The sequence below is a fragment of the Podarcis cretensis genome (genome assembly GCF_951804945.1).
Source record: "Podarcis cretensis genome assembly, chromosome: 8".
Taxonomy (NCBI): Eukaryota; Metazoa; Chordata; class Lepidosauria; order Squamata; family Lacertidae; genus Podarcis; species Podarcis cretensis.
In genome coordinates, this window is record NC_137177.1 from 27,222,632 (window position 1) to 27,240,528 (window position 17,897).

At 44.9% G+C, this 17,897-nt stretch overlaps 1 protein-coding gene and 1 long non-coding RNA gene across 6 annotated transcripts in view; both read left to right on the top strand.

The window, feature by feature from the left end:
- SESN2 (sestrin 2) overlaps nt 1-17,897 on the top strand; it is a 59,531-nt gene that overhangs the window by 11,453 nt on the left and 30,181 nt on the right. Inside the window, exon 1 of one of the 5 annotated variants that reach the window (XM_079986079.1) lies at nt 7,702-8,178. The exons of 2 other annotated variants lie outside the window; for them this stretch is intronic. In XM_079986079.1, coding sequence (XP_079842205.1) covers nt 8,089-8,178 — 90 coding nt within the window. In that variant the 5' untranslated portion in view covers nt 7,702-8,088. Of the gene's footprint in view, nt 1-7,701; nt 8,179-8,429; nt 8,651-17,897 lie in introns of those variants that run through there. 2 more of the 5 variants (XM_079986080.1, XM_079986081.1) reach the window with 2 other exon arrangements.
- Nucleotides 11,047-16,253, top strand: LOC307221802. Its single transcript, XR_013841533.1, has 2 exons — nt 11,047-12,689; nt 15,932-16,253. It is a non-coding gene; the product is annotated as an uncharacterized lncRNA (long non-coding RNA).

The window sequence follows — 17,897 nt, forward strand, 5'->3', positions numbered from 1 at the left end:
TGAGTGAGCCTGAATAAGTTAGATCTATTAATTTCAATGGGTCCACTCTCAATAAAACTTACTTCAAATATTGCCCTCGATAACTATACTACACATACTCTATTTTTATATGTAATTATATATTTATTATAAGTGTGTATTGTCTGATAATATCCATTGTCAAATCGCTACTAATTATGTTGCTGGATTAGTTACCATTCTGTTGCTTGTTTGTCAATATAGGTGACTCTCAATTTATGCTGGTTTATGTTCCTGAAATACTGTGTAGTCAAAAGTGCGTATAGTCAAAACACATTGGCTTCAATGGCAGGTGGGATTGTCAAAGTATTTTTTTCAAGATGTTCACCCTATTTCTGCCCCTTTTTATTTTAAAAAAAAATGCCAAGTGCCGAAAAAGAATGCACACAATTTAAACATGTGTAAGTTGTGAGTTATCTGTACAGTGTTTTATTTATTATTGTTTATTTCTATTTAAATTTTGTATAGGTAAAGGTAAAGGTACCCCTGCCCGTACGGGCCAGTCTTGACAGACTCTGGGGTTGTGCGCCCATCTCACTTAAGAGGCCAGGGGCCAGCGCTGTCCGGAGACACTTCCGGGTCACGTGGCCAGCGTGACATCGCTGCTCTGGCGAGCCAGAGCCGCACACGGAAACGCCGTTTACCTTCCTGCTGGTAAGCGGTCCCTATTTATCTACTTGCACCCGGAGGTGCTTTCGAACTGCTAGGTTGGCAGGCGCTGGGACCGAGCAGCGGGAGCGCACCCCGCTGCAGGGATTCGAACCGCCGACCTTTCGATCGGCAAGCCCTAGGCGCTGAGGCTTTAACCCACAGCGCCACCTGTGTCCCCTAAATTTTGTATAGCTATAAATTAATTTTTTTTAAAAAATGCAGGAATAAAAGTGGATAAGATTTTTATTTTCTTTATTTTTTAACAGAATGCATATGTTGCCCAATTACAAAATTTTATGGGTGACTTATAACAAGAATAAAAACAGTATGTGAGATGGTGTTGCAGTAGCTGTGCTTTGGAACCCCCTGCCTATAAACAAGAGGCAGGTATCTTCATGATGCAGTTTTAGGCCCCTGCTAAAAACTTTTTTATTTCAGCAGATCCACCCAGACACTTAATTTGTTGTGAATACTTGTTTTGAAATTCTGCTTATTTTTTATCTGTATTGGATTCATCATCATTGTTTTATACATGCCGCTTGGATTTTTTTTTTAATTAAGTGGTTTACAAAATTTGTTAGGCAGTGTAAAATGCAGTGATAAACCGCCAAAACAAAACAAAAATATAATACAGTGTCAAAACTGTGCCAGCAGGAAATAAAGCCAGTGTGTGTTACAGTCACAAAAAAACTGATCTTTGGGGAAAGCGGGTGTTTTTGACAAGACTTCCCTATCAATTATAATTGCCAGTAATATCAAATCAAATAGCACCGCAGAATTTGCCAGTATGTAATTGAATCCCACCTGGAAGCAACAACCGTCCAGAAGCAAAGCCAGTGAAAAGGTATCAAGATCTTCCTAGATGTTGCAGGGGAGATCTATGATTGAAGTAAGCCATTTTAACATGTCAACTGTGGGTATAAATAACACTGGATATAATACCTTCTACATTTGCCTTCTTTGGAACCACATCATATTTGATCCATTTGGCACAGAACACAAAGCCAAGCCACAAGCAAACAGGCAGGTTCCTGGAGAGAAGGTCATGGTAACTTTTTCATTTTCTGGTCCTGCCGCCTCCACTCTTCTGTGTGCTACGTTCAATTCTGGGCTTATTTCCTCCAAACAAACCATAAGCAGTAAACCATAGAACATAGAACCTTGGCTGCAGCTCATGGTTTGTCCAGAGCAAGATAAACCACCTATTCAGGTCTGGACATAAGGCAAAGCCAAACCATGGCTTAGCTCCCAGCAGTGCAGCAGCAGGACATGAGAAGGAGCAAAGTGGCTGCAATCTTCTCTCCGCGAACCCACACGGTTTGCTCATTTGCCATGCTTTGGCTTAGCGTTATGTGCAAACTGGGCCACTGACAGCTCATAACACATTGTCAACAACCAATATATATAGCCCAACATCTCTTTCCTCTTTTGTGGTTTCCAGCTTGTTGAGTCATTTGCTGAAAATAAAATATATGATCTCATTTTGTTTAATCCCTTAAAAAAAAGAACTCTGGTATCTTAAAAACAACCTTTTATTGATGTCTGTGTGGGTCCAGTGGAGGTTTTAGGGCAGACCAGGAAAGGATCAGTTTTCATGACTTACTAAGGCAGCAGTCCTGAACTCACTCGATAGGAAGGAAGCCCCACTGAACTTAGCAGGACTAACTTCAGAATAAACACGTGTTGGATTTCACTATGAATTGATGGGATGAGATGTCATAGTTGGGAAATCTGTACCTTTAATAATAATAAAAAGGATTTGGGGAGATGGCTGTAGCTTTTCTTCCTCCCATAATACTAAGAACAGGGCAAGAAACATCTGCCAGAGTTATCTTTACTAGTACAGTGGAACCTCGGGTTACGTACCATCCTCCTTACGAACGCTTCGGGTAACGAGCTCTGCTAACCCGGAAGTAGATGCTCCTGCTTGTGAACTTTGCCCCGGGATGCAAGCAGAAGTTGCGCGCCAGTGGTGCGGTGGCAGCGGGAGGCCCCATTAGCGAAAGCCTGCCTCGTGTTAAGAACGGTTTTGGGTTAAGAACCGACCTCCGGAACGAATTACGTAAGTTCGTAACAGGAGGTACTACTGTAAAGGTACAGTAGCATTGCCTCCTAATATACAGTGGTACCTCGGGTTACATATGCTTCAGGTTATATACGCTTCAGGTTACAGACTCCGCTAACCCAGAAATAGTACCTCGGGTTAAGAACTTTGTTTCAGGATGAGAACAGAAATCGTGCTCGGGCAGCACGGCAACAGCAGGAGGCCCCATTAGCTAAAGTGGTGCTTCAGGTTAAGAACAGTTTCAGGTTAAGAACGGACCTCCGGAACGAATTAAGTACTTAACTCGAGGTACCACTGTAAAGTGTAAGTACTTGTTCCAAATTCTTGACTAGGGCCTTGGAAATCTTAGAACTGCCAGTTCCTGTTAAATTACTATGTAAAGGATACTTTAACGGGAGGCTGCAGACTTTGAAATCTAAGAACAAACTAATTTTGGCTTTGAGAGATTAAACGAGGGTCAGAGGTTATTTTTACAGCATAGAAACTTCTTCCATTTGATACAATATTCCTTTTCCAAAGTTTCAAGTGCTCGGATAAGTACAATATGCTTTCAAAAGCTACATTCCCAGCTATCACACCACAGATGTCTTTGTTGTTAGAATTAATCAGGCTGATCATCAACAAAGAATGGCCAGGCAATGGTGATGTGAACCTTTGGACAATCAGTGCTTCTTTTGCCTGGAATGGATTGAGTTTCCCAGGAATGGAGCAACAGACTTGAATCTGTTATCTATTGAATATTTTTTACACTTAAGCCCCACCTTTTCTCCAAGGGGCTTAAGGCGGTGTGCATGGTTCTCTCCCTTCCACATCTTATCCTCGCAGCAACCCTGTGAATTAGGTTAGTCTGAGAGACAGTGGCTGGCCCAAGGACCCCCAGTAAGAATCATGGTCCAGTGGGGATTTGAACCCTGGTCTCCCAGGTCCTAGTCCAGCGCTCTAACCACTACCCCACACTAGGTCTCTGGGAAGAGATGAGTATGGGAAACTAAGGATTCTAAGAATAGAAGATGAGCCTGCTGGATCAGGCCAATGCCCCTCTAGTCCAGCACCGCGTTCTTACAGTGGCTGGCCTGTGGGAAACCCATAAGCAGGATCTGAGCACAAGAGTGCTCTCCTCTCCTGTGGTTTCAGAAGCATTTTGCCTCCAAATGGCAAACAGAGCATAGCTGTGGCTAGTGGCCATTGATAGCTAGTCCTCTTTTAAAGACCTCTAAGTTGGCAGCCATGACTGCCTCTTGTGGGAGTGAGTTCCATAGTTTAACAAAGTGCTACATAAAAGTACTTTTTTCCGTCAGTCCTCAATTTTCCGACGTTCAGCGTCATCGGATGCGCACGAGTCCTGGTGTCATGACACAGAGAGAAAAACTTTCCTCTCTCCGCTCTCTCTGTCCTGTGCATTATTTTATAAACTTCTATCATCTCACTTCTTCCTCGTCTTTTCTCTAAACTAAAAAGTCCCAAATGCTGCAGCCTTTCTTCCTTGGGGAGTGGCTCCATCCCCTTGATGGTATTATGAGTGTTGTTGAAGAACGAGAACCGTGTTGTTTATAAGTAGATTACTTCTTTCCTGTAACTTCAGAAGTGCATCTTCAGTGCTGCTTACCTCGAGGGCAAATTTATGGCTCTGGATCAACTGCTCTGGGCGTTCAAGGAACAAATGTTATTTGAACAGTGTGCTAATCTCCTCTGCCTCCCCCCCTTCATACTCCCCTCTCTTTATCACTTTGTTGTTCTCTCACTGCAGTTGTTTTGCACATTCCAGAGAAAAGAGGGCCCTCTCCACACTTGATCACTGTGTACTCCTCCTTTTTTCCCCCTTAACTCATCTCAGAAACTGAAGGAAAGAATAGACACCTATCTTGCCAGTTACTCACCAAAAACGTCTCTTAGTCATACCTGTGAAAATAAAGGAAGACAATCAACTCTCTAGACGTTTAAAGCAGTGAATCCACAGCCTTAAACTGAGAATTCTTCCGAACTAGAATAGTTACAGCTCAAAACTTATGCATGTTCTTTCGAAAGTCAGTCCCATGTGGGGCTTGTGCATAGGATTGCTGCCTCGGCTGAGTCATTTATTTATTAAACTTACATCCCGCTCTTCCTCCCAAAGGAACCCAGGGTGATAAAACACTGCAGCCAGTGATAAAACAATGCAGTTAAAAAATACATATACAATTAAAACATAAGATAATCACACGCTCTCACAGCAAGTAATTTCAAGGTTGCCAGGAGCTGCATCTTTCAGGCATCAAATGCCTGGGTAAACAGAAGTGTTTTTCAGCTAGTAACAAGAGGCACACCTCACGAGAAGGCATTCCACAAATAGGGAACTGGCACTGAGGATATGTTCACATTTTGGCTTACTCTGCACCTAGTGCGGTCCTACTGCTAGTTTCTGAAGCTGCGTTCACACGTTAGCCACAGTCCCTAGCAGTTCTGTAGTTTATTACTGCTGTTTGGTGTGCTTTCCCTAAAACCAGCACCAGTTTCAGTCTGGTTATAAAAATGGATGAGGAAGAAAGCGGTAATGTGAACATACCCTAACAGCCTTTGTGCAGGGGCAGATGTGTGTGCAAGTTCTGGCGGCAGCTTAATGAACAGGAGTTCCAGGGGGGCTGCAGGGAAAACAAAAAATGTATGTCAGGTATAGACATCCCCAGCTCCCCTTCCTGAAAAATGAAGAAATACTTGTAAATGTGGCTCGATGTGCAGTGGGGAGGGGCGGGATGACTTTGCTGCGCTTCAAGCCCCTAATGTGAACATACTCAAACCCTTCCATACTGTTGCTATTTTGCAAGTGGGATTCAAATTCAGGATAAATTCTTGATAAACAGGTTGCCTGGAAGCAATGCAAATGGCACTCTTGCGCAACAAATCTGCTCCCATTCACTTGATGTTGTGCAGTACAAAAAGTGGTGGAAAACTACAGTGGAAAGTGCAGGATAACCACCACTTGACAGCAACCTGCAAACATTTGCAGAAAAATCCTGATGATTACTCAATATATATGATTCCCTCACTTCCAGAAGAGCTGTTTATTGAGGGTTGTGGTTGTTGTTTTTTTAAGCTTTTCTCCTGAAATTTATTTTTCAGTTTCAAAAAATACATATGACATACAATCCCCATGTACCTTCCCTGCCTGAAAAACATTCCGTGTGTAAGATTGCATCAAAGTCAATCAGCAGTCAGTAAATGATAGGCAAAGATTAAGCAGCTTTGTACAAGATTATATCAGTTAGCAGGGGCGGCCCATCATATTTCGTCACATCCGGAACCCAGAACCCAACACTGCAGCTGCTTCTTGCTTCTCTGGCAGCGGCAGGGAGAGGCAAGTGGTGCCCATGGAACTCCAGGACCACAGCAGGCCTCCTGCCCCCCCCCCCCCCATCGCCAGAGAAGCAAGAAGTGGCGGCAGCAGTAAGAGCTCGCACAGAACTCCACAAAAGCTTGCCAGAACCCACCACCATAGCAGCAATGGCAGCAGATGGAGATGTGCAGTGTGACACAACAGGACCTGCCGCATCTGGGTCCCAGTGGGATCCCGGCACCTGAGGCAATTGCCTCAGTTGGTCTATTTGTAAGGTCTATTTGTGTCAGTTGCATGCCTTCTACTCTCTGTCTTTACAGATTGCCCCAGACTGAAACATGGGTACCTGGTGGCAAGTCCTTTCTGAATAAACATGTGTCACACGGTTCTAAATCAACTTGTGGTCTTTGTGCTCGTTAGCGCTCTCAGATACTTCCTTAGTTTCTCCATAACAGCTGTGTTCCATAAGGTATCCCACCATGAGTGTTTATTGAGCAGAGAGGTGATACAAAGATGCTCCAAGCAACCATTATCCCACAGCTTCCAGTGCATTTTCCCATTACAGAAGTCTCATTACCTCACAGGTATGTTGTGAGGTGAAATAAAAAACGGGGAGAACTATGTACACTACCTTGAGCTCCTTGGAGGAAAAGATGGGATAGAAATCTAATTAATAAGTAAACCCCCATTTTACATGATTGAATCCCACCCGAAAATAGTGTCAGTCTGGAAGCACCCATTGTCTAACCTCCTCACAAACTTGGCGTAAACAGATTAGGGTGTTTGCTCAGTAAACTGGTTATCTGGAAGTGAGCTTTAGCTGTGCAACCTAAAATTGCCAGCAGATGCTTGAATCCCACCAGCAAGAGACAGTCTGCAAGCAGCCCTGCTTTCTTTGAAGGTTGGGGGTGGGGGGCGTTATGAACTTTGCCCTCTTGTATCACTTCCAAACTGATGCTATCATCAGCTGGTTGTCAGTCACATTCCAACAGATTCAGGATGCGCAGTTACAGCTAATTTAGTAAACTTGCACAACAAACCCACTTTCCCCAATCGATCGGACTTTTGGGGGAGGGAGGTATTGGTCTGTAGGGTTTTTGTTCTTTTTTTATCATGTATCTTGTGCTTTCATATTGTATTTTTATGTTGTGAACAGCCCTGAAATCTGAGGTTGGGAAGCGCCCTTATTGCGCATTAGGGGCATATGCGGCCATCAACCCCACCAGAATGTGTCCAGAGAGCCGCGCGAAAGCGCGACAGTCTTCAGGCGCCCGCATATCGCGACAGACCGGCCCTAACAGACCCCGGCGGATCGCTGCGCTTCCAAGGCTGCTTTCCAATCGGCCGGAGGGCCGCCCCGCCCCGCGCAGCAGCAGCAGCACAGCCGCCGCCAAATTTTCCACCCCTTTCCCAGGGCATGTATGTTAGGAGAAAAACAACCTCGGCGGGAACTACGCCTCCCATGATCCCAAAGCGGGCTGTTGTTCTCCTTCCAATTGGTGCAAAAGAGGTCGGCAGTTTGAAGCCCCAGTCTAGGGAAAGCCCCGCCTGCATCCCAACGATTGGCTTTCGGGGCGGGCGTCGACGCCTCTTTTCCCTCCCCTTCAGTAAAGCAGCTGTTCGGGGGCGGGGCTTCCCTCCCTCCCCCAGTGCTCTTGAGAGCGATTACTTGGAGGAGAGTTTTCAGTCGGGCGCTTCGCGAGCCTCTTGAGCGTTCTGGAACCCCGGGGCACCGGGACGTTCTAGAACTCCGCCAGCTTCGGACGTTCTGTCGCAGAAGCCTCGCGGAGAAGGAGGGGCGCTCAGCCTCCCTGTGACACTTGACGCGCCCGGGAGGAGAGGGGGGGTCCGCCTGCCCGCTCTTGCCTCTTTGCACTTTATTCCTCCCTCTCTCTTTCTTAAGAATTTGCACCACCTCCCTCCCCCTCTCTCAAGAATTGCTTTTTCAAACTCTTCCCAACTTCGGAGGAAAGGCTAGCGGACAGCGATCGCGCTTTATTCTGGTGTGCGTGCCCCGCGCGGCTCCCCAGCGCTACACGGCACCATGATGGTCGCAGACTCCGAGAGTTGCGACGCCCCCGGAGTCCAGGGCTATTTACCCTGCAAGAGCCTCGGAACTTTGAGGAGTAAAGAGGTAAGGCAAACGAGGGAGACGCGTGCCTCTCTCTCCCTCTTGGGGGTATTTTGGGGGAGGGTTACCACTTGCCTTTCAGCTGTAACCCTGGCTAACTTTGTGCGGCGTCGGTGTTTGTTTATTTCCCCTCCCCGCGCGCCGGTTCTTTGCCATTTTAGGGGGATTGGGAGGGGGGAGCGAGGAGGAGGGGGGCGCTCCAGTTGCTGCTGCAGAGTTGCGTAAAAGGTGGTTGTTATGATGATCCTCCGAACAGGATACATTAGAACCTAGTTGCATCAGCCGTAGAGACACAAACAAGCACACGGAGGCTTGGGGTCTTGAAAAACACACACTCTCAAATCTGGGGTGAGAGCGTGGCTGCTGTACTGTACCGGAGGCCACTTAAGTGAGATTAATGATCAAACGGGCTGGGAGAGTGAGCCGTCGGCGCAAGCGGGGATGTGCCTTCCCTCCTTCTGAAAACTGCAAAATGGTAAGCGGTTGCGAACCTTTTACTTTGGTGTGTTGGTCCGTTAGGACGGCCTCCTCGCCCCCCTAAATGGCTAAATAGACCTTACCCCGCAGTCCTTGCTACCCTCATAAATAAGTCCTATTGAATTCACCGGGCCTGACTCCCAGGTAACTTACCGGTGTGCACTAGAGCGCCCACTCTTCTCCTAACTGTGGGACTTTTGGAGCAAATAAACGCCGCTGTGTTTTTTATTTAAGTTCCATGTGTAAGCAGGGGTTAGGATTGCCGCAGCCTTGCTCTGGGTTATCGGCTTGTGGGGGTCAAGGGCTCCCTCTTGCATGATGTTCATTAGAGGGAGGCGATAAGTTCCCGTTTTGACTTGTTTCTTCTAGTGGTCAAGCACACATGTACGGGCATGCCCCACACTGTGTGCCCCACACTGCCGAGGGCGGAAGGGGGCCAGCTTAACTGCAGGATTTCTGCATAGATAACTTCTATCTCCAGGATTAGCTAAGCAAACACTGATAACTTTTTCAAGAAGAAAGGTTGTATCCTTGCCCCTTTTGCAACCCATAGATTGACCCACTCCAGAAAATGTGACTTATTGCACTTTAGCCGCTGCCCCCCCCCCCAAAAAAAAAATTGGGTCCCCTGGACACCCACTAATTATACCCAGCTCAGCACTGCAAAGGGGTGGAAAATCACACTGCATCCTTTCTTCAGATTGTTTTAGCTGCCAGAGAGTTTTTAAATTGCTATAAGGTTTTTAAATTATGGATTTCCTGGCCCTGCTGCTTTAGTGTATAGTTATGGGGCAGTTTGGATCTCAAAATATTTGTCAGTGTGTATTGATACCACATGGCAGTGGTGATGGTTTACAAAGGGTTAATCCGGTGTATAATTTTAATGGAGTGGTGAATACCTGCTGTTTGGCTTTGCTGCATTTCTCCCTCTCCTCGCCCCCCCCCCCCAGCCTTCCCATCAGGATTGTGAAGTTTCTCTGGACACCATAAAGCCCAAATTGACAGGCCATATTTTGAGTTTTGCAAGCACTGAAGACAGAGCCAATATTGGCTTTGCCTGTTGGCCCACTGGGATGGAGCAAAGGGCTCTTTAAATCTCTTCCCTGCAGTGAAGAGCAACAGAGGCTTGGGCTGAAGCCCCTCCCTGGATCATGCAGCTCAAGACACAAGCCAAGGGTCTTCGCTTCCATTCGCACACATGCACTCCTTGCATGGGCACTCGCTGGCTGGAAGAGCAGCAGCTCCTCAGCTGCTTCTCCTCAGTCCTTTTTGTCTTAAGTGCGAGGGTGGACAACAGCCACTGTTAGATTCGGAGCAGGAAGTGTGAATAGCTTTAAAAATCCCTTGGTTTTAATTTGTTTGTTGATTTTATTTCTGTCTTACCAGTGTCTTTCCATAGAGCAGGCATGGAGAACTACTGGCCCATGGACCAGAGGTGGCCCCTGCCCACCCCTTCTGGCCCGCAGCACCCCTCCCTAGGCTCTGTATGGCATAGAACTTTTGAGGCTTACAACAAAGCAAACACTTCTTTTCTACACTAGTCAAAACAGCTAAAATTATACAAAGTAAACAAAGAAACTGAAAACAGTCTCTTAATTCATTTTTTCCATCACTTGATCAGTCACTTAGTTAAAAAAAAAACACTCAGACCAGGCTCTGAAATGCCTGTTGAAATGTTTACCAAAAGGTTCACTATGATTTAATAAGTAAGAATTAAACTGACTTGACACAAATGCCTCTGAGAAAGGAATTTCATGACACTGGTGTCACCACTGGGAAGGCCCTGTTTTCATCCCAGCTTGGAGAGATGCCTATTCTAATTTTGTCTATAGTGAAGTAAATACAGAAATAGGCTTCCCACCGAGCCTTTTGAATTGGTTGTGTGCCTGTGCTGTCTATGTAATGCATGTAATATTTAATAGATGGATTCGTGGTTTTTAATTGTGATCTTATTTTCTGTATGTATGTTAAGTTGTGTCATGCCCCAAGATCACTTTGGATGAGTTGTGGAATATCTTCCTAGATACATGAAAATGTAAGGCTGTTGTCATGCTGCATTTCACATGGCCACCAATAGGTGGCCACACCAATTCCAGCATGATTTCAGAATGGAAGACAGGTGAATTAGAAAGCAATGTGAGTGGCAGGTGGCCCAGGCAAGTTGCTTAATGGAGGTTTTCTGAAGTGCCTCCCCTCTCCTTTACAAGAGGGTGGGGCAGCTGCTGTGAGTTGGGGCTTGGGGAGCAATGAGGGTAGGAGAGATTTGAGTGAGCTGTGAAGGGGTAGGAAAGGGGATGGATGAAGGGAGGAGGGGCTGGCCAGTTGCAGGGGAAAGGGGAGGCGACAAAGGGGTTGGCAAGCAGAATGAGTGAGGTTGACAGCATATGAATAGAGTAGATGCTATGGAAGGTATAGTGGACCCAGACTTGCTAAGGTTTTAAATGTGGAACTACACTGTGAATTGGGAGCATCTGCAATTATTTATGCACCGCTTTAGTGATGGTCCTCTTTAATTTCCCTGTATGCCTGGGCATGTATTGAACTGCACAAGGAAAGGGATTGTTGATGGTAGTTTAATATAGTACCATCAGGGTGCATGCCACTTTTACATCGTGAAAAGAGGCCAGGTCACTGCCCCAAGGAGTTCGTAATAAAAAATCTGACATAGATTGAACATTAGAGGAAGCCGAGGCAGGGATAAACAGGGAAACGATATGTGGTTGTTTCTGTTGCACATGGGAAAGGTCTGTAGCTTAGTGACAGAATATCTCCTTTGCATGCAGAAGATTCCAGGTTCAATCCCCAACAGCTCCAAGAAGTGCTGGGAGAGATTCCTGCCTGAAACTCTGGAGGGTTGCTGCCAGTTGGTGTAGGCAGTACTGAGCAAGATGGTCTCAATATTCTGACTTGGCATAAGGCAGCTTGCTACTGTCCCAGCTTAGGTGTACTAGTGACAGACTGAGTTATAGTAGGGCATGGGAACTAGGACTTTAGGGAGGTGTTTGAAAGAAGAGTAGTGGCAGTGCAGAATTGTTCTATTCTATGCAGAAGGTGGCGGGTGGCGCTGTGGTATAAACCACTGAGCCAAGGGCTTGCTGATCGGAAGGTTGGCAGTTCGAATCCCCACTATGGGGTGAGCTCCTGTTGTTCAGTCCCAGCTCCTGCCAACCTAGCAGTTTGAAAGCACTTAAAAGTGCAAGTAGATAAATAGGTACCGCTCCGGCAGGAAGGTAAATGGCGTTTCCGTGCGCTGCTCTGGTTTCGCCAGAAGCGAGTTAGTCATGCTGGCCACATGACCCAGAAAAACTGTCTGCAGACAAACGTTGGCTCCCTCGGCCAGTAAAGCGAGATGAGCACACAACTCCAGAGTCGTCCGCAACTGGACCTAACAGTCAGGGGTCCCTTTACCTTATCTTTATGCAGAAGGGGCAGCATGGTAGCAAGGGTGGAGTCTTGAGGAAGCCGGAGACCTTCACACAATGGAGGGCAGTGGATCTGGAGGAGTACAGATGAGATGCCTTTTGTTAATTACAGGAGTCTTTTTGATTCCGTTTGTTATGGCTGCATTTTCCTGTCTGTTTAAGTGGACTTTTATTTTTCAGGTTTGAGAATTAGCAATGGTGGGCACTTACTGAACAATATCCCACTTTTTAGCATTATTTTTAAACTGATGTGTCAATGTGGAGAGCTGACCTTAAGATTGGAAAACTTTAGAAACTGAGAGAAACCAAAACAGACAGATGTAACTCATTGTAACTAAGGAAGGCAGTTGGCAAAAAAACTTATTTGAGGAGAAAACAGTTCTCTCTTGGAAAAGAGAGAAAGGGAGAAATCCAACCCTCCAGATACCTTCCCCGACATAAAGGCAAACTGTTCTTCAGCTTCTTGAATCAGGAATTGCAGTCCAGATGTGGTGGACTCACAGTTCCCATCAGCCCCAGTCGGAGAGGGCGGAGGTCAGGGTGATGGGAATTGTAGTCTTAAGCGCCTCAGCTTCCACACCTCTAGTTTCGAACTCTTTGCATGAACAGAATTGGGTGAGGTACTTCACACTCTTAATTTTAAAATTGTACTCTGACTGTAGTGGCAGTATTCCTCCTGCAAGGCTTTGGGGGGCGGATCTGAAAATGCTACCGACTTGTGGTTAAGGTCTCTCATTCACCATGGCCTGTAAGCAGAAAACAAATTTTGGGCCTAGGTTTGGACAACACTTCGGTTTAGCTGCTACACTAACCATTCATTGTTTTATTCCTTTTTGTACATAGCTTTGAGGGTTATTTAACAATAAAGCAGTTTATAAATTTTTGAAATAAAACAAATAAATATACTAGAAAAACACCAGGGAGCAGCAAAACAACTGCCATCTTCTCCTTGGAAATTAGCATGCTCATGCTAAACAATGGTTTGGCTTAGCATTTCACCCAAACATGGACATTAATAGACTTGCCCTCTATAAATTTGCCTAATCCTCTTTTAAAACCATTCAAGTTGGCAGTCATTGCTACATCCATAGTTTAACTATGCACTTGGGTTCATACTGTTTCCTCGTAGCTAAGTTTCACTATGTTTGGTGGTGGTTACACCCAGGAACCCATGCATAGAACTGCATTGGTAGTCGGAAAGATTATCTGCTTGAGGCTGTTCAATCTCAGCCAGTGATTTTGCAATCCAAGAGCTGCTGCTTCTAAGGATCGTGTTGCCTGTTACAGATTTATTGCAGCCTTGCAAACGAGTTCACAAAAGTTAATCGCTCATAAATGTTTATTAGCCTGTTTTTGGCCTGCAAATACCTGTGTTAGTCATTTATGAAATATCACTGACCTTAAAAAGAGGAGGGGGTGGGCAGAGGCGGAATCCTTTCTACTTGCAAAAGCTGATTGGTTTGGTTGCCTAAAAGTTATTCTGAGTCTTCATGGCAGTTAATTCAATTTTCACAACTTTTCCCTAATTGTTCAGTTCAACTTTATATTTGAGCTTTGATGTGACGTAAAAGCCACTTCTGGAACTGTAGTGAAATATAGTGCAAATTTAGTGCTGACTTCCGTGTTGTTTGCTTCCGGAAAAAAATCTGTCTGCAAATAAAATTGAAATGAATGCTATGTTCCACTACATTCCTCCATAGTTCTGGAAGTAACTTTTGCATCGTGTGAAAGCTCAGATACAATGTAGAACTGAACACACAGTTGGGGAAATGTTGTGAAAATGGAATACATGGTGGTGTGGTTGCAGCTGTACATGCCACAGGGAGGTACCGGTAATTGGGGAAGTATTTACAGACCTGATTTCAGGCACATTCAGATGTGGGGATTATTGCATTACTTTTCCTTACAATATTACCACTTCTATCCCAGATTCTAATGTACCTTTTACAATCTTTTACCTGTTGCATTATGGAACTGTGGCTTTTTGAACAATATACCATATTTTTCCATGTATAAGACTAGGTTTTTCCCCTAAAAAATAATGTCAAAAATTAGGGGGTGTCTTATACACGGATACATCTCCCCCCCATTTTCTTAAATCTGAGTTCCCCAAAATAGGGGGTGTCTTATACATAGGGTAGTCTTCTAGAAGGAAAAATACGGTACTTCTATGCTGTGCTAAATTTTAAATGGTGGGAAAGAGCTGTATGGTTTTCTGGGTTAGTGGGGCTACAAACAGATTTTTTTCTGGAAGCAAATAGCACTGAAATGAGTGCTATGTTTCCACTGGATTTCACAAGTGGCTTGTGTGAAATATCACATAAGACATGGAAATTATCTGATAAAGAAACATAGAATTGTAGAGATGGAAGGGACACCAAGGGTAATCCGGTCCCATCCCCTGCAGTGCAGGAATCTCAACTAGAGTATCCATGACAGATGGCGATCCAACCTCTGCTTAAAAACCTCCATTGAAGGGGAATCCACCACCTCCCAGGGGAGTTTGTTCTTAACAGCTCTTACTGTCAGAAAGTTCTTGATGTTTAGTCAGAATCTCCTTTCTTGTAACTTGAATCCATTGGTATGGGTCTTACCCTCCAGAGCAGGAGGAAACAAGCTTGCTCCATGTGACAGCCCTTCAGATATTTGAAGATGGCTATCATATCTCCTCTCAGTCTCCTCTTAGCCAACTCCCTCAACTGTTCCTCATAAGGCTTGGTTTCCAGAAGAACGTTGGGAGAATGAAATAAAAACCTGTCTGAATGCAGCCTTTGAATTATACGAAGCGATGGAGTAGAAATCTGATGGTTCAAATTTAGAGGTGAGCATACCTGATTCACACTTTTTGAAACAACAACAATAGAAGAAGACAGCCATCCTTTGACATTTGCACGTCTCTGAATTTTGCAATGCAGTGTTTAGTAGCCAATTAATGTATCTAAAAATGTGTATGCTACAATAAATTTTATGTGGGTGTGTGTATGTTAGTGCAAAGAGTATACAAAAATGTATTGTATTTGCAGAAATTGCTATGCAAATGTGTATATTAGAAGTACACACTAAGATGCTGATGAATTTTCATGGGGACCCTCTTTAAAAATAATAATCACATACTGATTTGGAAATGTGGAGAACAGAGTTTAATCATGGAAAATGAGTAACTGAGAGAAACCTAAATTGACGTATTTGCTCACCCCTACTTATACATTGCAAGGTAAACACGTTTTCACTGCTAGTATACTAATGTGCTGCAGAGAAAGAGAAGAGAGGACTTAATATGCACTTGAAAAAGTTCTTTAAGGCCCAGCGCATTTCAGGTTGGGAGACCTCTGAGCTGGTTTCTGCAAAGTAGGGATAAGGCAGTTTTGCGCTCTATCTATTAATGTAAAGAGAGAATTATCACATAGTCTGCAAGATTGCATTAAACCCAGCACTTGCAGAAACTGATTCAGCGGTCCCCCAAAGAACAGTACCCTAATTCAAAACAGACAGGCTTCAACAAACTGCTTCAAATGCACCTTCGAGATTTCCTATTTTGCTTCATTCCTGTATTAGTATCATCCCTTTGTAAGCTGCAAAAAGCCACAATTGGTCCCTAGTCTCCGTATCCTAACAGGTGAAGGGGATGTTCTATGTCTTCGACGTACAAATCCAGAACCTACATAAAAACTATCAAGGTCAAAGTAGCTCTTTTGGACCATAGCGGCAATACCAACCAAAATGCCTATTTTCTGAGGGAGCATTCCTTCCAGTCTGTAAGAAAAGCTACCCAGTTTGGCTTCTTTTGAATTCCTTTTTAACCTAGCATACCAGTTATGATTGCGATGCAGCATAAATGTATATGTCTTGGCCCTTAGATCTAACACTGATATGGAGTTGGAGGCTGCAGGGGCACCAGATGGTCAAATTCAGGGCTCAGAACTGACTGCAGAAAATAGGGAGACAATTGTGCCTGAGGCTGTCGGACAGGAGCAGCAGAGGAACTTCCCAGACCACCAGGGCCTATAGCAGTGATGGTGAACCTTTTAGAGACCGAGGGCCCAAACTGCAACCCAAAACCCACTTATTTATCGCAAAGTGCCAACATGGCAATTTAACCTGTATCTCTCATTTTTTCTGTGTGTTTCACGTTTCTTCTTTATGACTTCTGTTGTAATAAATAATCCTTCATAAAAGTTATTGCATTATATTCTTCATTAAATTATCTTTTCGATTGATATAAAATTTTATGGTATAACTCAGTGCTTCTTTTTCTTAATAAATGTTTAGGGGTACTCTCATTTTGACTAAAGAAAAATGCCACCAGGGGAAAATAAATACAGTTCAAATCAGGGAAAATAAATATAGTGAATTTCTTCTCCCATTAAATTCACAAAATGTTTAGGAGTATGCGTCCCCCTGCGTCCCCACAGGAAAAAAAGCACTGGTATTACTCCAAAACAAGTGGTATTATGAGCCATCAAACCTCGGAAATACGTTTTTTCCAGAAGGTTCCACGATGTTGGCCACTAGTGTACACTGAAGGGCTGTACTAAGAGCCACCCTCTCCCAGTTTTTAATATGAGATATATAAATAAATAAATAAACCCAGCCAGATGGGCAGAATATTATTATTATTATTATTACTACTACTACTATTATTATTTGCTGTTTCTTCAGCTGGCATTTGATCGCAGCCTCCACGGAATGAATTTCCCTGTTGGCTTCTGCAGGAAAGCCCAGCAAACATGTAAACCCAGCAGCCCTTTCTTAGGTTGCCATCTTTATATGCTAAATGACCTGGGAGTTAAGCCCTGCTGAACTCAAGGTGTCTTACTCCTGAGTAGGAAAAACAGACTGGCGGGAGGCCCTGGCGCATCAAAAGTCAATGCCTGCTCAGCCCCTCGATGCTTGCTAGGCCCTGGTGCCACAGGCTTGGGATGGTGTACGCAAACCCTCCTCTCCTCCTCCTCCCCCACCCCCAGCATGGAAGCTATGGCCCTGCTGGGGCGATGGCGCGTGTGTCCACAGAGAGAGCTCTGAGTGCCCTCTCTGGCACGTGTGCCATAGGTTCGCCACCACTGGTCTATAGGGCCAGAGCCTGGACACTCAAACACAAGATGCCCCCCACTGCACATTAATAGTCTGGCAGTGCAGAAATGCATCAGGAGGGAAGCTGTGAAGGAGGTAGTCTGGAGACACAGAAGCTTACAAGGCCTCAATCTGCTCCCAACCTTTGTCAGAGCAAGTTGGTCGCTTGGAGTCACCCACTGTCTGGCAACCTTTGCTTTACCTCCAGCCTTGCTGCTTTCTCCTTGGGATCTGGCAATGGCCCGACATATTTCAGTACAGTGGTGCCTCGCAAGACGAAATTAATCCGTTCCGCGAGTCTCTTCGTCTTGCGTTTTTTTCATCTTGCGAAGCACGGCTATTAGCGGCTTAGCGGCTATTAGCGGCTTAGTGGCTATTAACGGCTTAGCGGCTTTAAGAAAAAGGAAACAAACTCGCAAGAACTCGCAAGACGTTTCGTCTTGCAAAGCAAGCTCATACGGAAATTCGTCTTGCGGAACGACTCAAAAAATGGAAAACTCTTTCGTCTTGCGAGGTACCACTGTACACAGTGGTACCTCGGGTTAAGAACTTAATTCTTTCTGGAGGTCCGTTCTTAACCTGAAACTGTTCTTAACCTGAGGTACCACTTTAGCTAATGGGGCCTTGTGCTGCTGCTGCGCGATTTCTGTTCTCATCCTGAAGCAAAGTTCTTAACCCGATATACTGTTTCTGGGTTAGCGGAGTCTGTAACCTGAAGCGTCTGTAACCCGAGGTACCAGTGTATACAAACTG